The 19,194-nt window shown below is 41.5% G+C and overlaps 2 protein-coding genes across 3 annotated transcripts; one reads left to right on the forward strand and one right to left on the reverse strand.

The window, feature by feature from the left end:
- Nucleotides 1–6,515: 6,515 nt before the first annotated feature.
- Nucleotides 6,516–13,061, reverse strand: LOC138604055 (potassium voltage-gated channel subfamily A member 1-like). Of its 2 annotated transcripts, none has more exons than XM_069675886.1 (3): nt 12,874–13,061; nt 10,998–11,764; nt 6,516–7,858 (listed from the first exon to the last, which is right to left on the reverse strand). In XM_069675886.1, exons 2-3 carry the CDS (start codon nt 11,700–11,702, stop codon nt 6,923–6,925), a joined length of 1,641 nt encoding a protein of 546 aa, XP_069531987.1. In that variant the 5' UTR covers nt 11,703–11,764; nt 12,874–13,061; the 3' UTR covers nt 6,516–6,922. The 2 variants fall into 2 exon arrangements, with proteins under 2 accessions (XP_069531987.1, XP_069531985.1); XM_069675884.1 differs by having other exon boundaries at nt 12,863–13,061.
- Nucleotides 13,062–14,358: 1,297 nt separating this feature from the next.
- Nucleotides 14,359–18,995, forward strand: hsd17b14 (hydroxysteroid (17-beta) dehydrogenase 14). Its single transcript, XM_069676143.1, has 9 exons — nt 14,359–14,620; nt 14,696–14,734; nt 14,903–15,000; nt 15,284–15,350; nt 15,449–15,540; nt 15,967–16,071; nt 16,159–16,226; nt 17,686–17,782; nt 18,487–18,995. Exons 1-9 carry the CDS (start codon nt 14,539–14,541, stop codon nt 18,631–18,633), a joined length of 795 nt encoding a protein of 264 aa, XP_069532244.1. The 5' UTR covers nt 14,359–14,538; the 3' UTR covers nt 18,634–18,995.
- The last annotated feature ends 199 nt before the right edge of the window (nt 18,996–19,194 follow it).

A 19,194-nucleotide genomic window follows, 5' to 3' on the forward strand; every position in this document is an offset into this window, starting at 1 on the left:
GAGAAGTTTACAATTGTTTATTTGATAGCAGAATCGGAATTTGGGATTGAAATTTGGGAAAAGGTACACCACAGATTCATTAGCTCAGTGCTAACATTTGACCAGGCATCACAAAATATTCTAAAATATGACGACAGTGTTTAAAATGTTAAGTAGTTTAATCAAAACACACCAGGATGCTCAGCTGTACCGAGGATGATGTGTTTGTTGCCTCAGTGTTGAGCTAACTCAATGTGGATCTTGACAATATCCCCAAATTTCATACTGGAAGTATCTGTGGCTAGCTAGCTAACGTTTGGAAGCAACGCTAGCCTGTTGAAGTGTTGAACGTCACTCTACGCTCAATAACGCTAGAGAACAGTGACTTTAGACCTGCTGCTTTCCCTTAGTGAGTTTGTATTTAACCAACACACTTCCCTGGTGAGCTTCAAACCAGTTTATCTAAGTTCCAACCTTGTTGTCTTCCTGTAACTGTAGCTTAAACACATTAAGAAAAACCTCCCGGATGCTTAGGCGGGGCAGGGGTTGGAGTTAGGTTTGCTGGGCTTGCAATACACTGGCAGAAACCCTGACATCTGATCCTTTAGCTTTCCTCAACCCCTCGTCTACTTTTATCGTCCTGCAGGAAGTTAAACATATTCACCTCAGTGGTCAAAAGTTGCAGAGCAAAACGGTTAGTGTTAGATGGAAAAATATGTCTTATGTCTTGTTTGTTTAATCCACATAAAAACCAAAATGTATAAATGACAATTTGCACCAACTATTATACGAAGTCGTCTGGCTCTTAAATGTCTAAAAAGCCACAATTTGTTACCAGTTTTTGTCTGGATTAATCAAACCAAACACACCATGTTTGCTAGGAAGCATGAGCGTTGCTGTAAGACTGTAAGGCTTATCCTTTAGGCAAAGCTAAGCCTTCAGATCCTCGACATCACCAACAACACAAACTTCCACAGTTTAAAGATCAGTTTGTTTTTAAGCTAAGCTAAGCTAACCAGCTGCTGACTTTACTTTAATGAAAACATACAACCAGCAGATGCTACTTTTTTACGGACATGCATCCACACATTTTATTCACTCAGTTTTCCTGAGTTGTTCTCGATTTCTCTCGATCTCGAATTATTTTTCCCATTATCGCGAGATAACGACGCTGCACCACCTTAACGTCAGATGATCGGGTTATAAAAGCACAAAACAAACACAGTCATAGGCTTTACTTACCTCATTAGTGATGGCATGTCCTCTGTAATATCAGCCTGTTAATTTTCACCCGGAAAATTATCCCGTTATCATGAGCAAAAAAGCTCGAGATAATGAGATAAATAGATCCGTTATTAAGGAAAAACCAGTGTTACCCCGAGATAACGGGAAAAATAAGTCCAGAAATAACTCCACGAGTAAATAAACTGTATGGATGCATGTCCGCTAAGGGCTTCCGTACTTCTTACCTTCTTCGATCTCTCTTTTCTTGCACCTCATCTCTCCCTCCCTGCGGTCTCTCTTGATGTTAATATTGTTGATATTATTCATGGTTTGTATTTTCTCGTTGTGGTCTGAAGTCTGATATGATGAGCAATAGTCACGATGCTGTTTTAATTCTGTTGTATGTTTAAATTTACTCGTTATTTCTCTTTTATTCATGTATTATTCTGATTTCTTGATTCACTGTAAAATAACGTCATCGGTCTCTTCCTCCCCGCTGGACTGCCTTTCATTCTGAATATGATTTAATCAACTGCCTCCCTGCATCCTAAAGTCTCGACTCAGCACCACAGGTCCAGGTCGTGTCTATATTGTATGTAATAAAATCTTAGAGATTTATTTAAAATAACTGCAATCCATTTGTGTTTTCTCTGCTGGGTAAGTGACGTGTGCAATCTGCGAGGGGATTTGCAGTCGAAAGGGGACACGCGTCAGTGTTTGGTGACTAAAGACGCAGACAAAGATATTACTGGATGGAAAAGCTGCAACAGACACACAGAGGAAATGCACACGATACGCACACTTACACTCTGATGAGACAAAGACACACAGAGATTCCAACACACTTAATCCGCTCAAAGAAGAGTTAGAGATGGGCGAGGCAGGAGCGAGTGAGGGATGGGAGAGGAATCGGAGGGCGGCAGATGGCCAGAAAGACGTCAATCCTTTTCATTCTTCCCAGACAGCATAAGGGCACCGTGGGTAATTGCGAGCAGGACTGACGTTAGCGCTCCGCACGTCAGAGAGGAGATCCGAGTATAGGTGGAGGGAGAAGGTGAAGCAGGCAGAGCGGAAGTGTGTGATTCTGACTTTGTGTTGAGGTTTGTCTGAAAATGTTTCATGTGTGCGCAGCGGAGTACTAATCTGTCCTGTAGCATGACAGAGAGCTGTGCCTCCAGTACATGACATGAGGATATCACACCATCCGAGGCGACAGGGGGGTCAGGAATTTAATCACTGCAGCATTCATCATGGAGAGCGCGCGCGTGTGTGTTAGTGTGTGTGTGTTTGCCGGGGGTTAAGAGGTGCATCATCTGCTCAAAAACACGGGTCCATTTCTCCAACATGTACTTCAGTGTTTTGTTATTTTCAGGAACAAAAAAGGAAAGTTTGAAGCAACTTTGCTGTTAATTTATTAAAGTGTAACTGAACTCACCGAGGATGCATTTACAGGATTTCAAACTAAGATAAGTAACAGATAATGAAAAAAACTGCCAACATGGCGTTCATCCTTTCTTCTTTACAGTCCAGTATCAACCAACGCTTCCAACGATTGAACTGAACAACGTCACGGATGTGTTGGACATTTCTCCCAGACCATTATCTCCAGGTTTCCGGCTTTCTTGTGTCGCTTCAGTCCCGTCACTCTTTCTTGCAGCTGCTCATTTTCTTTAACTCGCTGGTCTACCGCTGCCTTGTTACACAACTTAACACACGTTAGTTCAGGAGTGAACTAACTGTTTAAAACACCACACAGTTACACAGACTAACTAACCAATCGAGGCTGCGGTAGACCATCAGCAGCTCCCGTGTTCTGAGAGGTAATGTGACTTTTTGCCAATGAAGTCTGGTTTGTAACTGCTGTTTCTGAAGCAAATGATCTTACTCTGTGACAAAAGGTCTCTCCTCATTTTGACACCAAAACATGTAAACACATGGTGCGTTCCATTTACCTCGGAAGTCGGATTTCAGAACTGGGAATGACGTCAAACCCGAGTTGAGCTCTAGATCTAGCCAGGTTAGCCATTGTTAGCAATACCAGTGGACAACAACGCATTATGCGGTATCTTGCGCATACAAACACCATAACAACATGTATGTCCACAGATAGAAGTCGGACAGTGCTGTGAGTACGGCGGATTTAATGAGACACAAATAAGACAGAAGTAATAACAAACAGTTCGTACTACAGCTTTCATTAACTGTTGATGCACGGAGATTATGAGGGGGTGTTCCAGTTGAAATTTCCGACTGGGAACTCAGAAATTCCGACTTCCAAGTACAAATGGAACGCACCAATAGTTCCCAGGTTTGAAGATCAAGTGTCATTTCATTCATTCTCATAGGATGCATGTGTACAATGTGTTTATTATAAAACTCAGCCGGGTGGGAAAGTAACTAAGTAACTTTTACTTTGAGTACATTTCACATTGGCGACTTTTACCTGAGTCATTTTTTACACAAGTATCTCTGGCTGTTGTAACATCCACCTGCGAGTAGTTTTATCACTTACTCCATTGATCAGTTCAGTTTTTCTTCTTTGGTTTACCAGTTAGGAAAAAAAGATATAGGCCTGCAGCTGATTTCCTTTGTCGATGTATCCGGCAATTTCCTCTCAGTTAAATCTAAAATAGTGAAAAATGTCGACAGCAACAGTCACGTTACAAAACAGAGAACAGAAGAACATCTGATTTGAGAAACTGAAACCAACGATTATTTGACATTTCTCCTGGAAATTGACAATGACAGCTGGGTCCCCCCGCGACCCTTAACAGGATAAGCAGTATGGATAATGGATGGATGGATAGAATTATCGTGAAATCTTCATTGAGCTGCATTTTTTTTTTTTTGTCTTTTATACCTTTATTGTCAGAGAGGACCGTGGATTGTGTCAGAAACAGGGTAAGAGAGGATGGGGACGACACGCAGCACAGGGCCGAGGGTGGGAGTTGAAACCCGGGGCCGCCGCATTGAGGACTGTAGCCTGAGCTAAACATTAACTGCTACAATTTTTAAACAAGGTTAATGATTAAGTAGAAGATTTGAAACATATTAACTTAAAAAAAACTGCAAAAGAATATCCACACAGGGATTATACACATATAGTAACATTTTCCTGATGTCAAATCACATCTTAATCATATTACACATTTTATTTGCTACCAGCTCGAAATAATAAGTCTGAACTAATTCAGTTAATTCAGTGGTCTGTAACCCATTTGCTCAGATTATATAATTTTTCCTTCCTGCCCCAGAAACTAAAGTCTTTCTTTTTAATAACCTGGAATGAAAATAACGTCAGTCATCTGGATTGTATCATGTAAATGATCATGATCATTTCAAGAGCAAGAATGTTGCGTTCGGTTACTCTCAAGTCTTTTATGTCATGTTACTGTAAATTGAATCCACTGGCAGCAGAAGTGAGACAGATGTCTTGGTACGGTGTGGTCAGCGGTGCAGATTTAAAACGCAGTCTGACATCTAGAGGCAGGATCACTCATCACATGCAATGGACCAACAGCCACACAATCATTACCGACTCGTATCTGCTGTTCTACTGACAGAAACTTCAGCATCCAGTCGGGTCATGTTAGGATTTATTCGTGTAGCCCAAAATAAGCCTCAAGGGGGCTTCACAATAAAAGCACAGTACATTTATATACACACAAAAGAATGCAGAAATATGGAGCTTGCTTTCTCTCCAAGACAGAAGAAGAAGAAAGTAATAATTAGAGAGTAAACACTAATTCAAATTCATAGCTATAAAATGAGTTTAAGTTTCACTCTCTAATAAGACTGCTGCCTCATCATGCGCCTAAAAAGTTGTTTAGATTTGAGGACGCATCATCACATTCTTCCGGAGTCACCGCACAGGAAGTCGTCTGGAAGGTATTTACATTTCCTCGACATGAGTGAGTACAGTAAGACATACAGTGTACAGTATATACATACAACAGCCACATCTGTCCCAAGAGTTTATGCAGGTAACACTACATCAAACAGTCAAAACCACTTAGTATTACAAACAGCTACAGTTTTACACTTAAATGTTTTTTATTCTTGAGAATTACAAATATGTCTAAGTGGCTGTGGTTAGCTATGATTTAATGTAGTTACAATGCATCGTCGAAAAACACTCAAAATAACCGTTTCCTCTGCTGCCAATTCACATTCTCAGTATCTAACAAATACCCAAATAGTTTTGACACAATATGGCTGAGTGCGCATCTCCCACATCATGTTACTACTGACCTTCTCAAAGGTCTAAAGTTCAGCTTGAATCTGTGTTTTTAGCAGGATTGATCAAATATTTCATCACAATATATACAATTTAATTCCACTATACAATACAGCATGATTTCCCGCACTACCCATAAAGATGACTGAATTTCTCATCGTGACTTATCCATTGTATGAAACATGTTAAAAATAATAAAGCAGTCCAGCTCACTAAATCGTAACTGGCTACCTCTGACTACTGTTATTCATACCATATTCCCCCTCCTTTGTTAGGGGACGTTATGTGCACACAGATGGACAGCAACCAGAATTTATCGTAAGTAACCACAGACTGTTTATAAGAAGTGTACGTAGCCATCGTGTCGTCGCCCACTTGTGGATCACCATTTTACATCATCGCCATTTGTTATCCTGGATAAGACGTGATAATATTGGATGAGAAAGTGTTAAATCGTTAGCTTATGCTAACATTAGCTTGGTAAGCAAGGTATCTCTAATTCACAGGAACTGTGATATCATTGGGATTTTGACTTGCGATAAAAACTTCAAAACGAATGTAATAATAATTATAATAATAATAGAATAAAATAATATCTACATCTTTAGAGTGTCCTTGAGTAAAACCAGATGCTAAACAAGGCATTTCTCTGGCCGCCTTGTTAGCAACTTGGAAACACAGTTCTCCACTTCCTAAAGCATATTCTGCTTTATCCTGTAATTTACACGTAAACGGAACCACTAATTGTGCTAAGGACCATTAGATTACAGCTTCAGTCACAAGGCACTAAAGTCTGGCCTCACCACCACTGGGAGAGAAATGCCAGCTGGCCCTGAGCTCTACCGTCTTTGACGTGAGATCATCTTTCTCCATACATCTTTCCAGGCTGTATCTGTATCTATGACATGATGTAGCCATGTAACATACAAACTGGCTTAGCACAGACAACATGAACTCTGTCCGCACCACCGTCACTCGATGAGCCATCTCTTTGTTGTCGACTTCAGCTTGAAACTACAGCACCACATTTCTGCCATAACTCTGACAAGTATAGGGCATCAACACCTGCAGCACTCGCTGTGCATTTGGCTACTATACATGTGCACAGCAAAGGTAAATGGGACCTCAGTTCACTTGACACCTATGGATGAATATGAGCTGAATGACACGTCTTTAATCAGGGAATATGATATATGAAACAACCTGCAGGGTTTTGCAGAGTGGCTTTTATTTTTTTTATGGAGAAATACAGATGTATTTTGTAAACTGCATATCAATAAGTCATTTATTATCAGGCAAAAAGTAAAAACCATGATCACATCAAAGGTACAAACTAAGGGTTATGTCAGAGCAAGTTTTTGTCGACGTATGACATACATATATTTTCACTTCTGTCAATCGACTTTAACAGTATCTTTCCAACTTTTCTTGATGTGAGGCAGTGTTTTAATGACAATCTGAAACACTCCGTCCTGCTGTCCTTCACACCTGAGTGACCAGAGGCTCTTTGAGGTAGAAGGTTATCCCTCTCTGATCACCAGCAGCCTGACCATCACATAGCCCTGCCAGGAGAGTCCCATTGGGCGGAGTACAGATACCCCTGCTGTCTTGCCCGTACAGGGGTGCATGGTCTCCGATGCCTTCAGGCCCCTCGTCCACTCCTACCTCATCGTCTTCTCCATCGTCATCTCCCTCCGTCTCCCACAGCGATGTGGAGACGTGTTGGTACTGGGTTGTGTCCTCGCACTCCATCTCTCGGTGGTAGAAGTAGCTGAAATTGGAAACAATGACGGGCACTGGCAAGGAGATTGTAAGCACACCCGCGATGGCGCACATGGAGCCCACCAGCTTTCCCCCAACTGTCTCCGGATACATGTCCCCGTAGCCGACTGTCGTCATGGATACCACAGCCCACCAGAACGCCTCAGGGATGCTGGTGAATGCCGTGTCAGGACTGTCCACCTCAGCAAAATAGGCGGCACTAGAAAATAGGATAACTCCGATAAAGAGGAAGAAGATGAGCAGAGCAAGTTCTCTGAGGCTGGCTTTCAGTGTCTGGCCCAGGATCTGGAGGCCCTTAGAGTGACGAGAGAGCTTGAAGATCCTGAAGACTCTTACCAGCCTGATCACCCTGATGAGGGCCAGGGACACAGATGGTTGCGCGCCTTTGTCCTTGGCCAGCTCCGTGCCCAGTGTAACAAAGTAGGGAATGATGGCGAAGAAGTCGATGGTGTTCATGACATCTTTGAAGAAGTGCACCTTGCTTGGAGCGCAAGCTAAGCGCACCACAAGTTCAAAGGAGAACCAGAAGATGCAGATTGTCTCAACAATAAAGAAGGGGTCCTGAAAAGGGGTAAAGCCAGGTGGGATCAAGATTGTTTCATTGGGTATGGTGGGGTGAGGTACGGTGGTGAATTGCTGGAAAGAAAAGGAAACAGAGAAAAGTGTTTACAGTTGGATGCGAAAATTTAAAAGAATCAAAGGATATGAGATACTTCTGAAAAGATACCATTTATTTTCTATCATCTGTCGGTCATCAAACATGAGCTGGAAAGGAATATAAGACTAAAGGGGAAAGGTAAGACTATAATAAACATCTCCATGGAGACTATGTTTACAAGAGAGTAAGCGGACATAAAACCAGGAGTCAGTAAACAGGAGAAGGAAAGAGGATAAGTGAGAAGAAGCGATTATTACGAGAGTTTGTCCTCTGCACATTTGGAGAATGACATCTGTCATCAGGATCTGTGAGATCACTGATACTGTGCTAACTTTTCTCTCCTCTCCATTTTCACTCTGCCGGCTTTATTTTTCCTTGCTGACTTTTATGTAAATCAGTTCTCTATATTTAAACGCAGACAAAAAAACATTAAGTTCATGTGACTGTGGGTTGTGTTACACCCCAGACACCAGCACGGCCAAGGCATCTGACACTTAATTTAACCCAGCCACTTGTTTTTCTCCAGGAAGGAGGAGCAGGTTTGAAATGACTAGGCATTAGTGTATTCTCACAAGTTAGATAGAGTTACTCTAAGCCTCTAGTACCTTTGCGGTCCCCAACATAATTTATTTTAAGTTTTTATGATTCTTTCTGTCCATCAGCCGCATGTCCTCATGTCCCATCAAGCTTTTGCATTTGAAAGGATTGGTTTACCCAAATCACCCACGGCCATCTTATGATGACTGCGACTGAGCCATAAAGATAATTAGTTTTTCTTTTACAGAGATGGGGATGATAAAAAAAAATGCATGTGCACAGGAATTTGGTGATGCCTGCAAACACAGGGATGTACAGAACACTAAGGTTTCTTGAGAAAAGACAGGGCTGTGGAGCTGCAGAGGTCCTGTGATGTCACGTGTGAAATCCCTGGCAATGGTTGGCCCAGGCGAGGAAGCCAGAACCGCTGGATGCTCTGTGGCTATTGTTACTTGTATTTAATTGACAATACTGAGGCAGGGAACTCTTTAGCTTTGTTAGAGAGGAGCAATGGCTCAGTCTTGGTCAGACTTGATTTGTGGACGTGGAGATCGCTGAAAACGAAGAGGATAGGGTCATTGGGCTGTTGACTGTATGATGTGGTGGCGGGGGACAAGAGAATTGCCAGTTGCTGCTGCTATGCCTGTGGCTTCCGCAGTCTGAGGCTCTTGCTGATGGAGGAAATGGGGCCTGAGTTCAGGGAGCTTGAATGGAGATGCCAGAGGGGCAGCGGTATGTTAAACACTGTGTGCAAGTGCCTCCCCTGGGACGCTTGGCTGTTGTCTGACTGCTGCTCCGTGGCAGGAGGATAACCAGTTCAGAATAGTTTGTCATACAAGTCGTCGTTTGAATCATGCAAGTGCAGTTTAGGATCCATGGTGAGTTCTTTGTTTTATTAACAAGCCATGTTTGCGATACAGCTTGAGAATTCAATAGGCGTTTACAGACTAGGTAAACTTTTTTCCAGCTCTTAGAACCATTCTCTTGTGTTTGCCCTTCAAGAACTGTAAGGGTTGGTAGTTTTTAGAATGCCATTTAGAAGGACCTTTTGGCACCTACGTCAGCGTTGGTATATCTGCGAGCACAAAAGGGACCTTGAGTGACTTAATGTGATAAGTGAGCAGGGTCACATGAGCCAATGTATCACCAGCAAACAGCTTGTAACAGTATCCTTAAATATGGACAAAAACAGAGACGGATGGACCAATGGTCTAAATTGACCTACTGCTTACCAACTCCCAAATTACCAGGTTACACATGACACACAATAAACTCTCAGTTCCAGCGACAGCATCCTCCATCTTTTTGTTGCTTTGGTGTCTGGTGTTGCTAATCAACCCACTAGCCGGCTTACAGTACTTAGGCTTCCTTGGTTGGTCCACCACTGAAGTCCAGACTGAAATATCTCAACTATTGGATGTTTTTTAACAACCTTGCAGAGATGCTACCATTGCAGCATTCAAACGAACGAACATAAATGCATCAGAATCTAAAAAATAACTTACATCATCATCTGGGGAATGAGTGATTGCATGGGGATGGTTTGCTTGTAGGTTTTTTTTGTGTATCGTCCAAAAGTGTCAAATACTCACATGAACCTATCTATCTATGTTTGGTAGTAACAGAGCAGTGCTGGTGGTGATGGGGAACATGAATCCAGCCAGCGCTGCTGCATGTCACTTCTGCAGATTCTTCCTCGTCTCCAGGCTACCGGAGCGTGCGCGGGAGCTAATTTCATTTTGCGGCGGTCATCAGAAAAGTTGATCTCCAAGCCTCTTTTTCATTGCTGTTTTCAGTGTTTGGCCTATGAGTCACACCATTTATTAATATAGACATTCATTTATGTGTTGATGTGCTCTTAGGGTTGTTCTTCCTCTATATATAGCCCTTTAGATCTCCAAGGGGTAACGTGAGACAAGCTCTTCTCCTTTCCTTTCCTTCACACTTGCTTCTTTGCCTGTAACTCGTTCCGCTCTCTCGATTTCTTCTTGGTACTTTTGAAATATCAACTCCACCTGAATGAACTTGTTGGCTCTGGCTCTTGCAGTTGTCCCTGAGTGGCCGACACGGTATATCATCTCCACAACGGAACCTTCCTCAGTAGTAAACCACGATCTAACCTGCTGTGTGTTTTCCTTACTCTTGCTTTGTAACTGCTCTCTTCTCTGTCATTCCTTCCCCTCTATCTGTGTGGATCAGATTTAACGACAAGTCCAAAATAATCTCTGGAATCTCGCCTTCTCCAATCTATCCTTAGCTTGCCAGAACCTCGATCTTCAGTTTTGCCTTTCTTTTTGCCTCGTCAGTGTTGAGAGGAGATAATGATGTCTTCGCCCTGTGCTGAAAGAGCTGGTTTATGTTTGACAAGCTGACACCTGTCAACACCTGTTGTCCTTCTATGTTCACCTCATCACCTCCCTGAAGTTTTCACCCCTGTTCTCTTTGCGCCCCGTCAAGTGCCTGCCTGTCTGTCGTTTACCTGAGTGTCTCCCTCTTTTATAACATCACATAACATCCATGTGTCTCCCTATCACCCTTTAAGTGGCTCTTATGTCTCAGTACCATGCAACCGATCCTCACCTCTCTCAGTTCCTTCTCATTCCTGAATTCAGGCAGAGTCTCCAAGCAGAAGATGAGAATTGAGATCACAATGACCATGACGCTGATGATGGCGATGATTCGAGCTCCTCCTGAGGACTCCGGATATTCAAACAACATCCAGAGGCGACGCTGCAAGTCATTAGTGGGTAAGGGCCTCTCCTCCTCCTTGGCGAAGCCTTCATCCTCTTTATAGCGATCGATGACCTCCTCTCCGAGCTCGTAGAAGCGCAGCTCCTCCAGGAACATGTCCAGAGGGACGTTGGCAGGCCTCCTCAGCCTCCCGCCTGACTGGTAGAAGTACAGGATGGCATCGAAGCAGACTCGGCTCCTGTCCAGGAAGAGTTCGTTCCGCAAGGGGTCGAAGTAGCGAAGGCGACGCTTGGGATCGCCCAGCAGGGAGTCGGGGAACTGGGCGAGGGTGCGGAGCTGTGTCTCATAGCGCATCCCTGACACGTTGATGGCCAGGCGTTCAGTCACAGCCCAGCCGCTCCTCAACTTACAGCGACGGTTGTCCTTCCTGGCCTCCTTGTTCGGCTCCTTCTCACTGCTCTCCTTCTCCAGCTTGTTGTTTTTGTCTTTGGTCCACTTGTCTTCATCACCAACCTCCTCAGCTTTCTGTTTGTCTTTTGTCTGCCCTCCACCTCCTTCTCCTCCTGTACCTCCTCCCTTGTCTTGATTATCCATCTCGCTCAATCTTGTCTTTTTAGTTTTTGTTGTATTACTTGATCTCTTTGTGTCTCTTCGTTCTGGAGAAAACAAATCAAGGTTAGCTTGGCAACCACAACAACAGTGCAGGGAACCTGATAGTAACCAAAGCATTGGGTAACATTTACTATAACATTTGTGCATGAAACCTGTTTTGGTAAAATGTTATTATTGTCTCTTAGTTGTTTAATGTTATGATATCGAAGACTTCCATTCAAGTAAATATTTGTCTTGTAAGTATCTATCACTCACGGAGTTAACACAATGGTGATAGAACCTATGGCCCGCAGTCTCTTAAAGTATTACGACCCGGGTGTTGGTTGCAACACTCTTGGGAATTGGCTCACAGTTAGTGACATGTTTTCCATCGGCCATCTACTGGTTGCAAAAGTAGTCTATGAGAAAATTCCCCTACTTCTCAGTGGATTTATTGCCTTGGTAAACATTTTCTGAATTAGTTTATGGTCTCACTTGATAGTCATTTGGTTAATGATGGCCCTATTTAGAGTAAAAATGGCTTAAGGGCGTTGCAACCTTATGATTGACAAGTCGCTTCCACGTCGGCCCCTGAAGATAATTTTTCTTTGTACTTAAAGAGACTCCTAGAACTTGCCGGTAATTTTTTACAGTCAGTACTTTTTTTGGGCTCCAAGAAAAACAACATGGCGAGGGCAAAAATGCCAAAAAAGTCAAGGCTTCAAAATAGTAGTCCACAAACCAATGGGTGATGTCACGTGGTTATGTCCTGATATACATCCAATATCTATGTATCAAAGATACCAACCAGTAGCACGGCAACATCAATCATACATCATAATTTTCCCAGAAAATTATTGAATGGATAATTAAAATATTATTTCAAAATCGTACCTCATTCTCTTACGGACATTTTGTGCAGCAATTTTTTCTAGATTTTTTTGGTTATTTGGATTACATTATAATAATTTTACAATATAGACTTAAGAATTAATTGTGCGATGTGAGGGTGAGGAGCAGTGTGCTACATTGAACATTATAAAAAGGCTCACCATACCATTAATACAAAGCAGAATCTCTATCAGAATTTGGACTCTTCCATTTGACTGTATATAAAATGATGCAAAAGGTTCTGTACATGCATTCAGCTTCATGCTCATCACCAGTTTATCACCATGTCCAGGGCACCCAGTTTAAGCCGAACTCAGACTGGTCTCCTCGTGTCCGCCGTCTTCCTGCCAGAGCCGCTGATTCAAACTAATTGCGCCTCCACAGAGGGACCATGACTGTCCTACTGTACCTCCACCTCAGGGAGCCTTTTGGTGTGACCCTTCCCTCAGCCTGAGACAGTTTGTGTATCAATTCCCTCATCATGATGTCCCAACAACCCCTCCTCCTCTTACTCCATGTCTTCCCACTTTTAAGGTCTGGGAGGCGAGGGGAGGCGGTGAAGGGAGCAGCGTGGCTCCTTCAGGGTCCGCTTCAGTGTTAATCTGCAGCGTGGGTGAAGTTAAGATAGTTAAGCTTGTTTGTAGGTCACTCACTGTCTTCACTTGCTCCCCTGTGCGCTCTCTCACGCTCAGTAAGCCCTCGGGGAATGCTGTCGGGCTGAAATTTAATCTTTGACCCTCTCCCCCTGCAAGAGCGCCGCTGCCACTTGTACCCCCTTTTTTCTGCCCCTGACAGTCCTCCCCTGCCCCAACCCCTTAACCCCTCACTCTCTCTTAAACATACTGTAAATGTTTGCACGCATACGTGCACATGAACTTGCACACTCACATAGCAGAGGTTCAAAGAATTTTTTGTTGTAGTTCTGGTAGTGGTGAATAGGATTAACACTATTAGACCACAATCCCAGAGTGTTTTTGTCTCCATGTAGCCTCTAACTGCTTTTAAAGTTTTGCTGTCATCATGTATTTCATCTTAGATTTCAGAATCAGCTTTATTGGCCAGGTATGTACACATACAGGGAATCTGACTCCGGTTTAAGTTCGCTTTATATGTACAAGCATTAGACATTAAATATGAAACTAAAAACTACAAGCATACAATAAACATTAGATATTAAGATAATACTTTATTGATCCCCGGGGGAAAATTTGGGTAAACTAAATTAATAAAAATAAACTAAATTAAACTAATATGTACAAGCTATGAGAGACAATAGTTCGTATTTGAATATATGACTGTGTTTTGTGCTGAACTTTCCAAAAATGTAAAACAGGAAATACAATATGGAAGATGAAGCCTGACCTCATTTTAAATTAAATATAAATCTATTAAATGTCTGTGGTTATTTTAAGTGTAGACACATCATGAAGTCTTCACTCAGGCATGTTTGGATGGCATCGCGTCTGCGTGCAATAAAACTACAATTCCCATAACTGGATTTCATTGCAGAAGCACTTTGCAAATGTTGCCTTCAAAAACTCAGAGTTAATGCCATTTTTCACCTTTTAGAATTATAAATATAACTGTTTAGTAAATTAAAAATGACAGTTTGATGACATTGTTTCCCGACCAGTAAATTTTATAGGGACACTTTATTGTTTTAGTGTGAGCTTTGTGTTTTCCAGCACTTCGATGTGCACCTGAAGGCAGCAGAACAAACCCCATGATTTTGCGACACTTTGAACCGAACTCACAGTTATAAACGGAAATGATTTGAGAATGTGGAGGAACTGGAAGAGATACAGACGTGCTGTAAAACATTAGAGCAAAGAAAGTAGAAAAATAATCATTCCTCGTCTTTAGCATTGCAACAGGTAGCGCTGTTTGACAGCGGCCCTGCTCTGCGTCGTTTTACGAGCACTTTTTATCATCACCATCTTCGCTAAAAATGTCTCTCCGATACCAGGACAAAGTTGTGATCGTCACTGGAGGGTCCAAAGGGATTGGCAGAGGGATAGTGAGAGTGTTCGGTATGGTCGTTATTTAAGATGTATTTTATTTTGGTAAGTTTGTGAATGACGCACGTTTTTCATGTGTTTTTATAGTGGAGAATGGAGCCAAAGTGGTGTTTTGTGCAAGAGGAAGTGAGTGCATTGTTTTTATTCTCATATTTGTCATTAAATTACTTTATGTATTTGAAAAGGTGTATTTTATTCATATGACTTTAAATTGATTTATGCACCATTTGCACTTGTTATAACTAAATAATATGAATAAATGTGCCACTCACTGTATTCTTTCATGTTTTGCAGTTGAAGCAGGTGAAGCTGTAGAAGCTGAGCTAAACAAAGCGGGGCCAGGCTCATGCAAATTTGTCACATGTGACATCTCCAAAGAGGAGGACATCAAGGTACAAGTGCAACTTTAGTGTTATTGGTCTTGTTTTAGTGCAGATTTGCTTATAAAAGTCATGATCACAAGACATGCTGTGGCTCATATTGTGTCCTGTTGATCACCTGAGTAAGTTTCCAAAGATCCCATTGATCCCATTGCAGCTAAATCACAAACCTAAATCTAAGCTCTCGACTTAAACCAGCCCCGTGTATTTGCTTTTGCCGTTTGCTCTTCTGGGTGAAGTTGTTTATGTTTCAGCAGCTAAACTGGTTTCTCCGGCCTGTTTTTTCTATCCATAGAGATTGGTGGCCTTCACAGCGGAGCTCTACGGACACATCGACTGCCTGGTGAACAACGCAGGGTGGCGTGAGTCCCAGAGAAGATATGATGATGACGTAGAGGTGTTAGGAGGCTTCTGGTGGTACATTAATAAAATATGTTTTTTCTTTTCTCTCCCTCTTCAGACCCTCCTCATAAATCTACTGATGTCACCAGTGCTGAGGAGTTCAGGGACCTGCTCAATCTGAACCTCGTCAGCTACTTCCTGGCTTCTAAAGTAATGTTTACAACCTGTGTGTAAAACTTTATTTAAAATAGCTACTGGATGTTTATAGTGCTTATAGTTCATTAATGTATTTTATTTTGAAAAAACTGAATGACTGACTTGAATTTCTGGCTTTCAAATTCCAATTTCAAAAACTTGGCATAAAATGTTATCAAGATATTTTTGAGAGTTTATGAATTCAGATTCAGACAATTCATGTGTTCGATATCGGGGGAAGAAGTATCAAAATTTGTAAGATTTAATTTGTCCTTTGAAAGTCGAGGCCACTGCAAACTACAACCTCAACAATAACATGTAGTTAATTTAATAGCACTCTGATAATGCTAAAAATAACCCTGAACATAATGCTAATAGCCTAATGAAGTGGCCCGTGAGTGTATAAAAGATCTCTGAAGTGAGGTCTCACTCTCCCTTCAGTATGCGTTGCCGTACCTGCGGCAGCGTCAGGGAAACATCATCAACGTCTCCAGTCTGGTGGGATCGATCGGTCAGAAAGACGCCGCACCGTACGTCGCCACCAAGGTGAGGCAACAAGTGTCCACGTTCTCTGTCACTATCCCCAACATCTCAGATGAGGAAAGAGCTGTAATGTGTTCTTTTCTCCACAAGGGGGCGATCATTTCCATGACAAAGGCGATGGCCGTGGATGAAAGTCGCTTCAATGTGAGAGTCAACTGGTGAGGCAAACTGGTTTGTGTGTTCTGGCTGGTTTCTCCTGCTTCTTTTCTATGACTGGTTTCACCTTCACTTCTTGTATATTTAAAGATGCAGTCTTAATAATTGAGCGATTTGATTTTCTATTACCTGACACAACAGATTTTCCAGTGTAGATCTATCTGTAAAAGAGCGGTACGTGGTGTAACTGTTATTAATCCATTTAGTCATTTTTTAATCAGCTCAACCAGCACAACAATGTAAAAAAAACAAACTGTATTACAGGTTAAAGTCATCCAATAAAACCCTGCTTGTGTACAAGCAAAGTATTAGAGATAAATATGACTTACTTATACTTAATATTAAATAAACTTTCAAGTATTAAATTAATAATTTGTTATCACCCGACATTATACGATAATTAATATGGATGCATCAATGTTACAGCAGCATTTCACTGTTCTTGCTGCTCCATGTGGATCTAGTGTTAAATATGTGTATATCATTCAGTCCAGTGGTTCCAAACCTCGGTGTCATAGGACATAGCTGAGGGGTTGTGCGAGATCAATGATCCTCATATTTGTTTTGTAGAAATATTTCCTTGTTAAATATTGTAATATATTATATCCCCGAATTTCCCCTGATAAAGTATTATCTTATCCTGTTGGATAATCTGAGAAGTTAGAGTCAGGGAAAGAATCTTTGAAGGTTGGAAATTGGTTTCATCTTTAACAGTATGTCGTATTTTATAATCATGGTATTCTAATGAAAAACCTTAATGCGAAAAGCTACTATTTTAATCCGATGAATGTATTGAAGTTAAATGCAGAATATTTCCCTTTGATGTGGAGTATATCGCTTTATATGCAAACATTCAAGGGAAGTACCTTAAATTGTACTAAGGTAAAGTACTGAAGTTAATCTACTTGTTAATATCAAAAAATGGCACATGACAATAGTTGTAAATATATTTTATGTGATTTTATGTTTAATCTTAAAGATTTTATAAGTGATGTTATGCTGATTTTAAGGTGTGATATTCAGAGACAAAAGAAAATTGTGTTTTGTGGGTATTAAGAACAAAATCACTTAAATTTGTAAGGTTAGATTAACCTCATCTCCCACTTCTACATATCTGTGTAAATGTACCACTGTAATTTTCTGAACATTTTTCCCCCATATTTAGGATTTAATAATATTAAAGAATATTAAATACAACACCTACAGTAGCCCTGATAGCCCCCCCCCCCCTTTTTTTTTATAAAAAAAAGTAAAACAAAAATCATCTTTGCATCGACAGGTTTAACTCAACATATTTTTGGCATGTTTGATTATAAAGATTTTCATTATTGGCATAAGTGTCTGACAGCAGGATTGTATAAACCAGGAGATCCACTGAAACATATTAGAGTCTCTGCAACAATGCATGTGTCCTTTTCTGGTGTAAGACTCTGCTCTTCTCTTTAAATTCATGTGTTGCAGCCTCTCTCCTGGTAACGTGCTGACACCTCTGTGGGAAGACTTAGCAGCACAGACACCGGATGCTGCAGCTGCCATTAAAGAGGGAGAAAACCATCAGGCAAGTTCTCACCGTGGAATCAAAGGTTCCTGAACAGGGCTAAAGAGGAGGAACATTTTCAAAGTGGAACTATGAGGTGTTCGGATAAAGAAAGGGTATTTAGATGTTTGGTTTCTGCTCACAAGTTGCAGCAGCTTAAAGGAGCTCCAGTAAACCTCCAGTTAAGATCCTGTTTCGCTGTAAATCAGCCAACAGATTCCACAACATTGTTTTGCTAATGATCCAGCTGCAATGCTCTGCCGACCATCTATTGGGTTGTAAGTGTAACTTTCCTAATCCAGGATCCAATCAGAAATGGTTTCTGCTGCAGGCTGCTTTTCATTGCTATGCAAATTACAGCCTTCTTTTCATCCCAGTGAGAAAAGGGTGTTTGAAGCTAAATGGCTGATGCAACAAACTGAGACGTGTCGCTGTTGTCCTAAAGAGTGTCAGCGTGCTCTTCAGTATTAAGATTGAAAGCAAAAGTATCTGGAACATCTGACTTGTCATTGTGTTAAAGTCATGTCATTAAAAAAAACTTCCAGGAACTTTTCTACTCCTCAAACCAATTTTAAAATACTTTTCATACCAGGCAAATAGTAAAGAGTCAGGCTGCTTTCATACAGAGCTCATGTCATAAACCACAGGAAGTTATAGGGTGCAACCACATATATGCTCTCTTGGAAGCTGAACATGAATTAGACCCCTGTTTTTTTCTCCCGCAGCTTCTGGGTCGTATGGGGACAGAGACTGAGTGTGGACTGGCTGCCTTGTTTCTTGCTGCTGATGCTACTTTCTGCACAGGGATAGACCTGCTGTTCAGCGGGGGAGCTGAACTCAACTATGGCTTCAAGAGTCAGGTCCCATCCTGATGTCTGTCCTGGTCTCCACAGCAGGGGAACAGCTGATTTACGCAGGTTTCAGATTACATTCAAGTGTGCTGGTAACATTACTAAGACAATAAATGGATATAAATAAAGGGCTGTTTTAATTTAATAAAATCAAGCTGGGATACAACAGCTAAAGTTAATTTTGGCATAAGACCTGCACCCCTCCCCTCCATTCATCCAATCAGCATCAACCTCTCTGACCTCGAATAACCTTTCCCGTTTTTCTTTGGAGTCCACCAATCAGATGTCACGCTTTTGTCACGCCTCCGATGACTTCCTGAATGTACTGTACAATGAAACCGGTCACTGTAAACATATATATATATTATTAAACTGATTTTGTTTCTTAACGAGATAATTCTTGTGTCTGCTTTCAGAACAACTCAGGTTAAGATGTTAAATTATTAACCCAGGAAAAAACCGTTTAAAGGTCTCATAAATACAAACTAGCGTGGTTAAGTGCTTGTGTCTATAATTATATTTTATGTGTGTGGGGTTTCCTCCTTCCCCTCAGCTGAGCAGCGTCTCGTATTTCAAAGCGGA

This window comes from Semicossyphus pulcher, unplaced genomic scaffold (assembly GCF_022749685.1).
Source record: "Semicossyphus pulcher isolate SPU_LCO1_2020_fin unplaced genomic scaffold, fSemPul1.0.p SCAF_25, whole genome shotgun sequence".
In the NCBI taxonomy this organism is placed as follows: domain Eukaryota; kingdom Metazoa; phylum Chordata; class Actinopteri; order Labriformes; family Labridae; genus Semicossyphus; species Semicossyphus pulcher.

Coding starts and splice junctions, on each gene's coding strand:
- LOC138604055 (XM_069675886.1), bottom strand. CDS start 11,702: ATGGATAATCAAGACAAGGGAGGAGGTACAGGAGGAGAAGGAGGTGGA. Junction 7,859..10,997: donor ATGAGAAGGAACTGAGAGAG/GTGAGGATCGGT, acceptor TTTTCTTTCCAG/CAATTCACCACCGTACCTCA.
- hsd17b14 (XM_069676143.1), top strand. CDS start 14,539: ATGTCTCTCCGATACCAGGACAAAGTTGTGATCGTCACTGGAGGGTCC. Junction 15,001..15,283: donor CCAAAGAGGAGGACATCAAG/GTACAAGTGCAA, acceptor TTCTATCCATAG/AGATTGGTGGCCTTCACAGC. Junction 15,541..15,966: donor GCTACTTCCTGGCTTCTAAA/GTAATGTTTACA, acceptor CTCTCCCTTCAG/TATGCGTTGCCGTACCTGCG.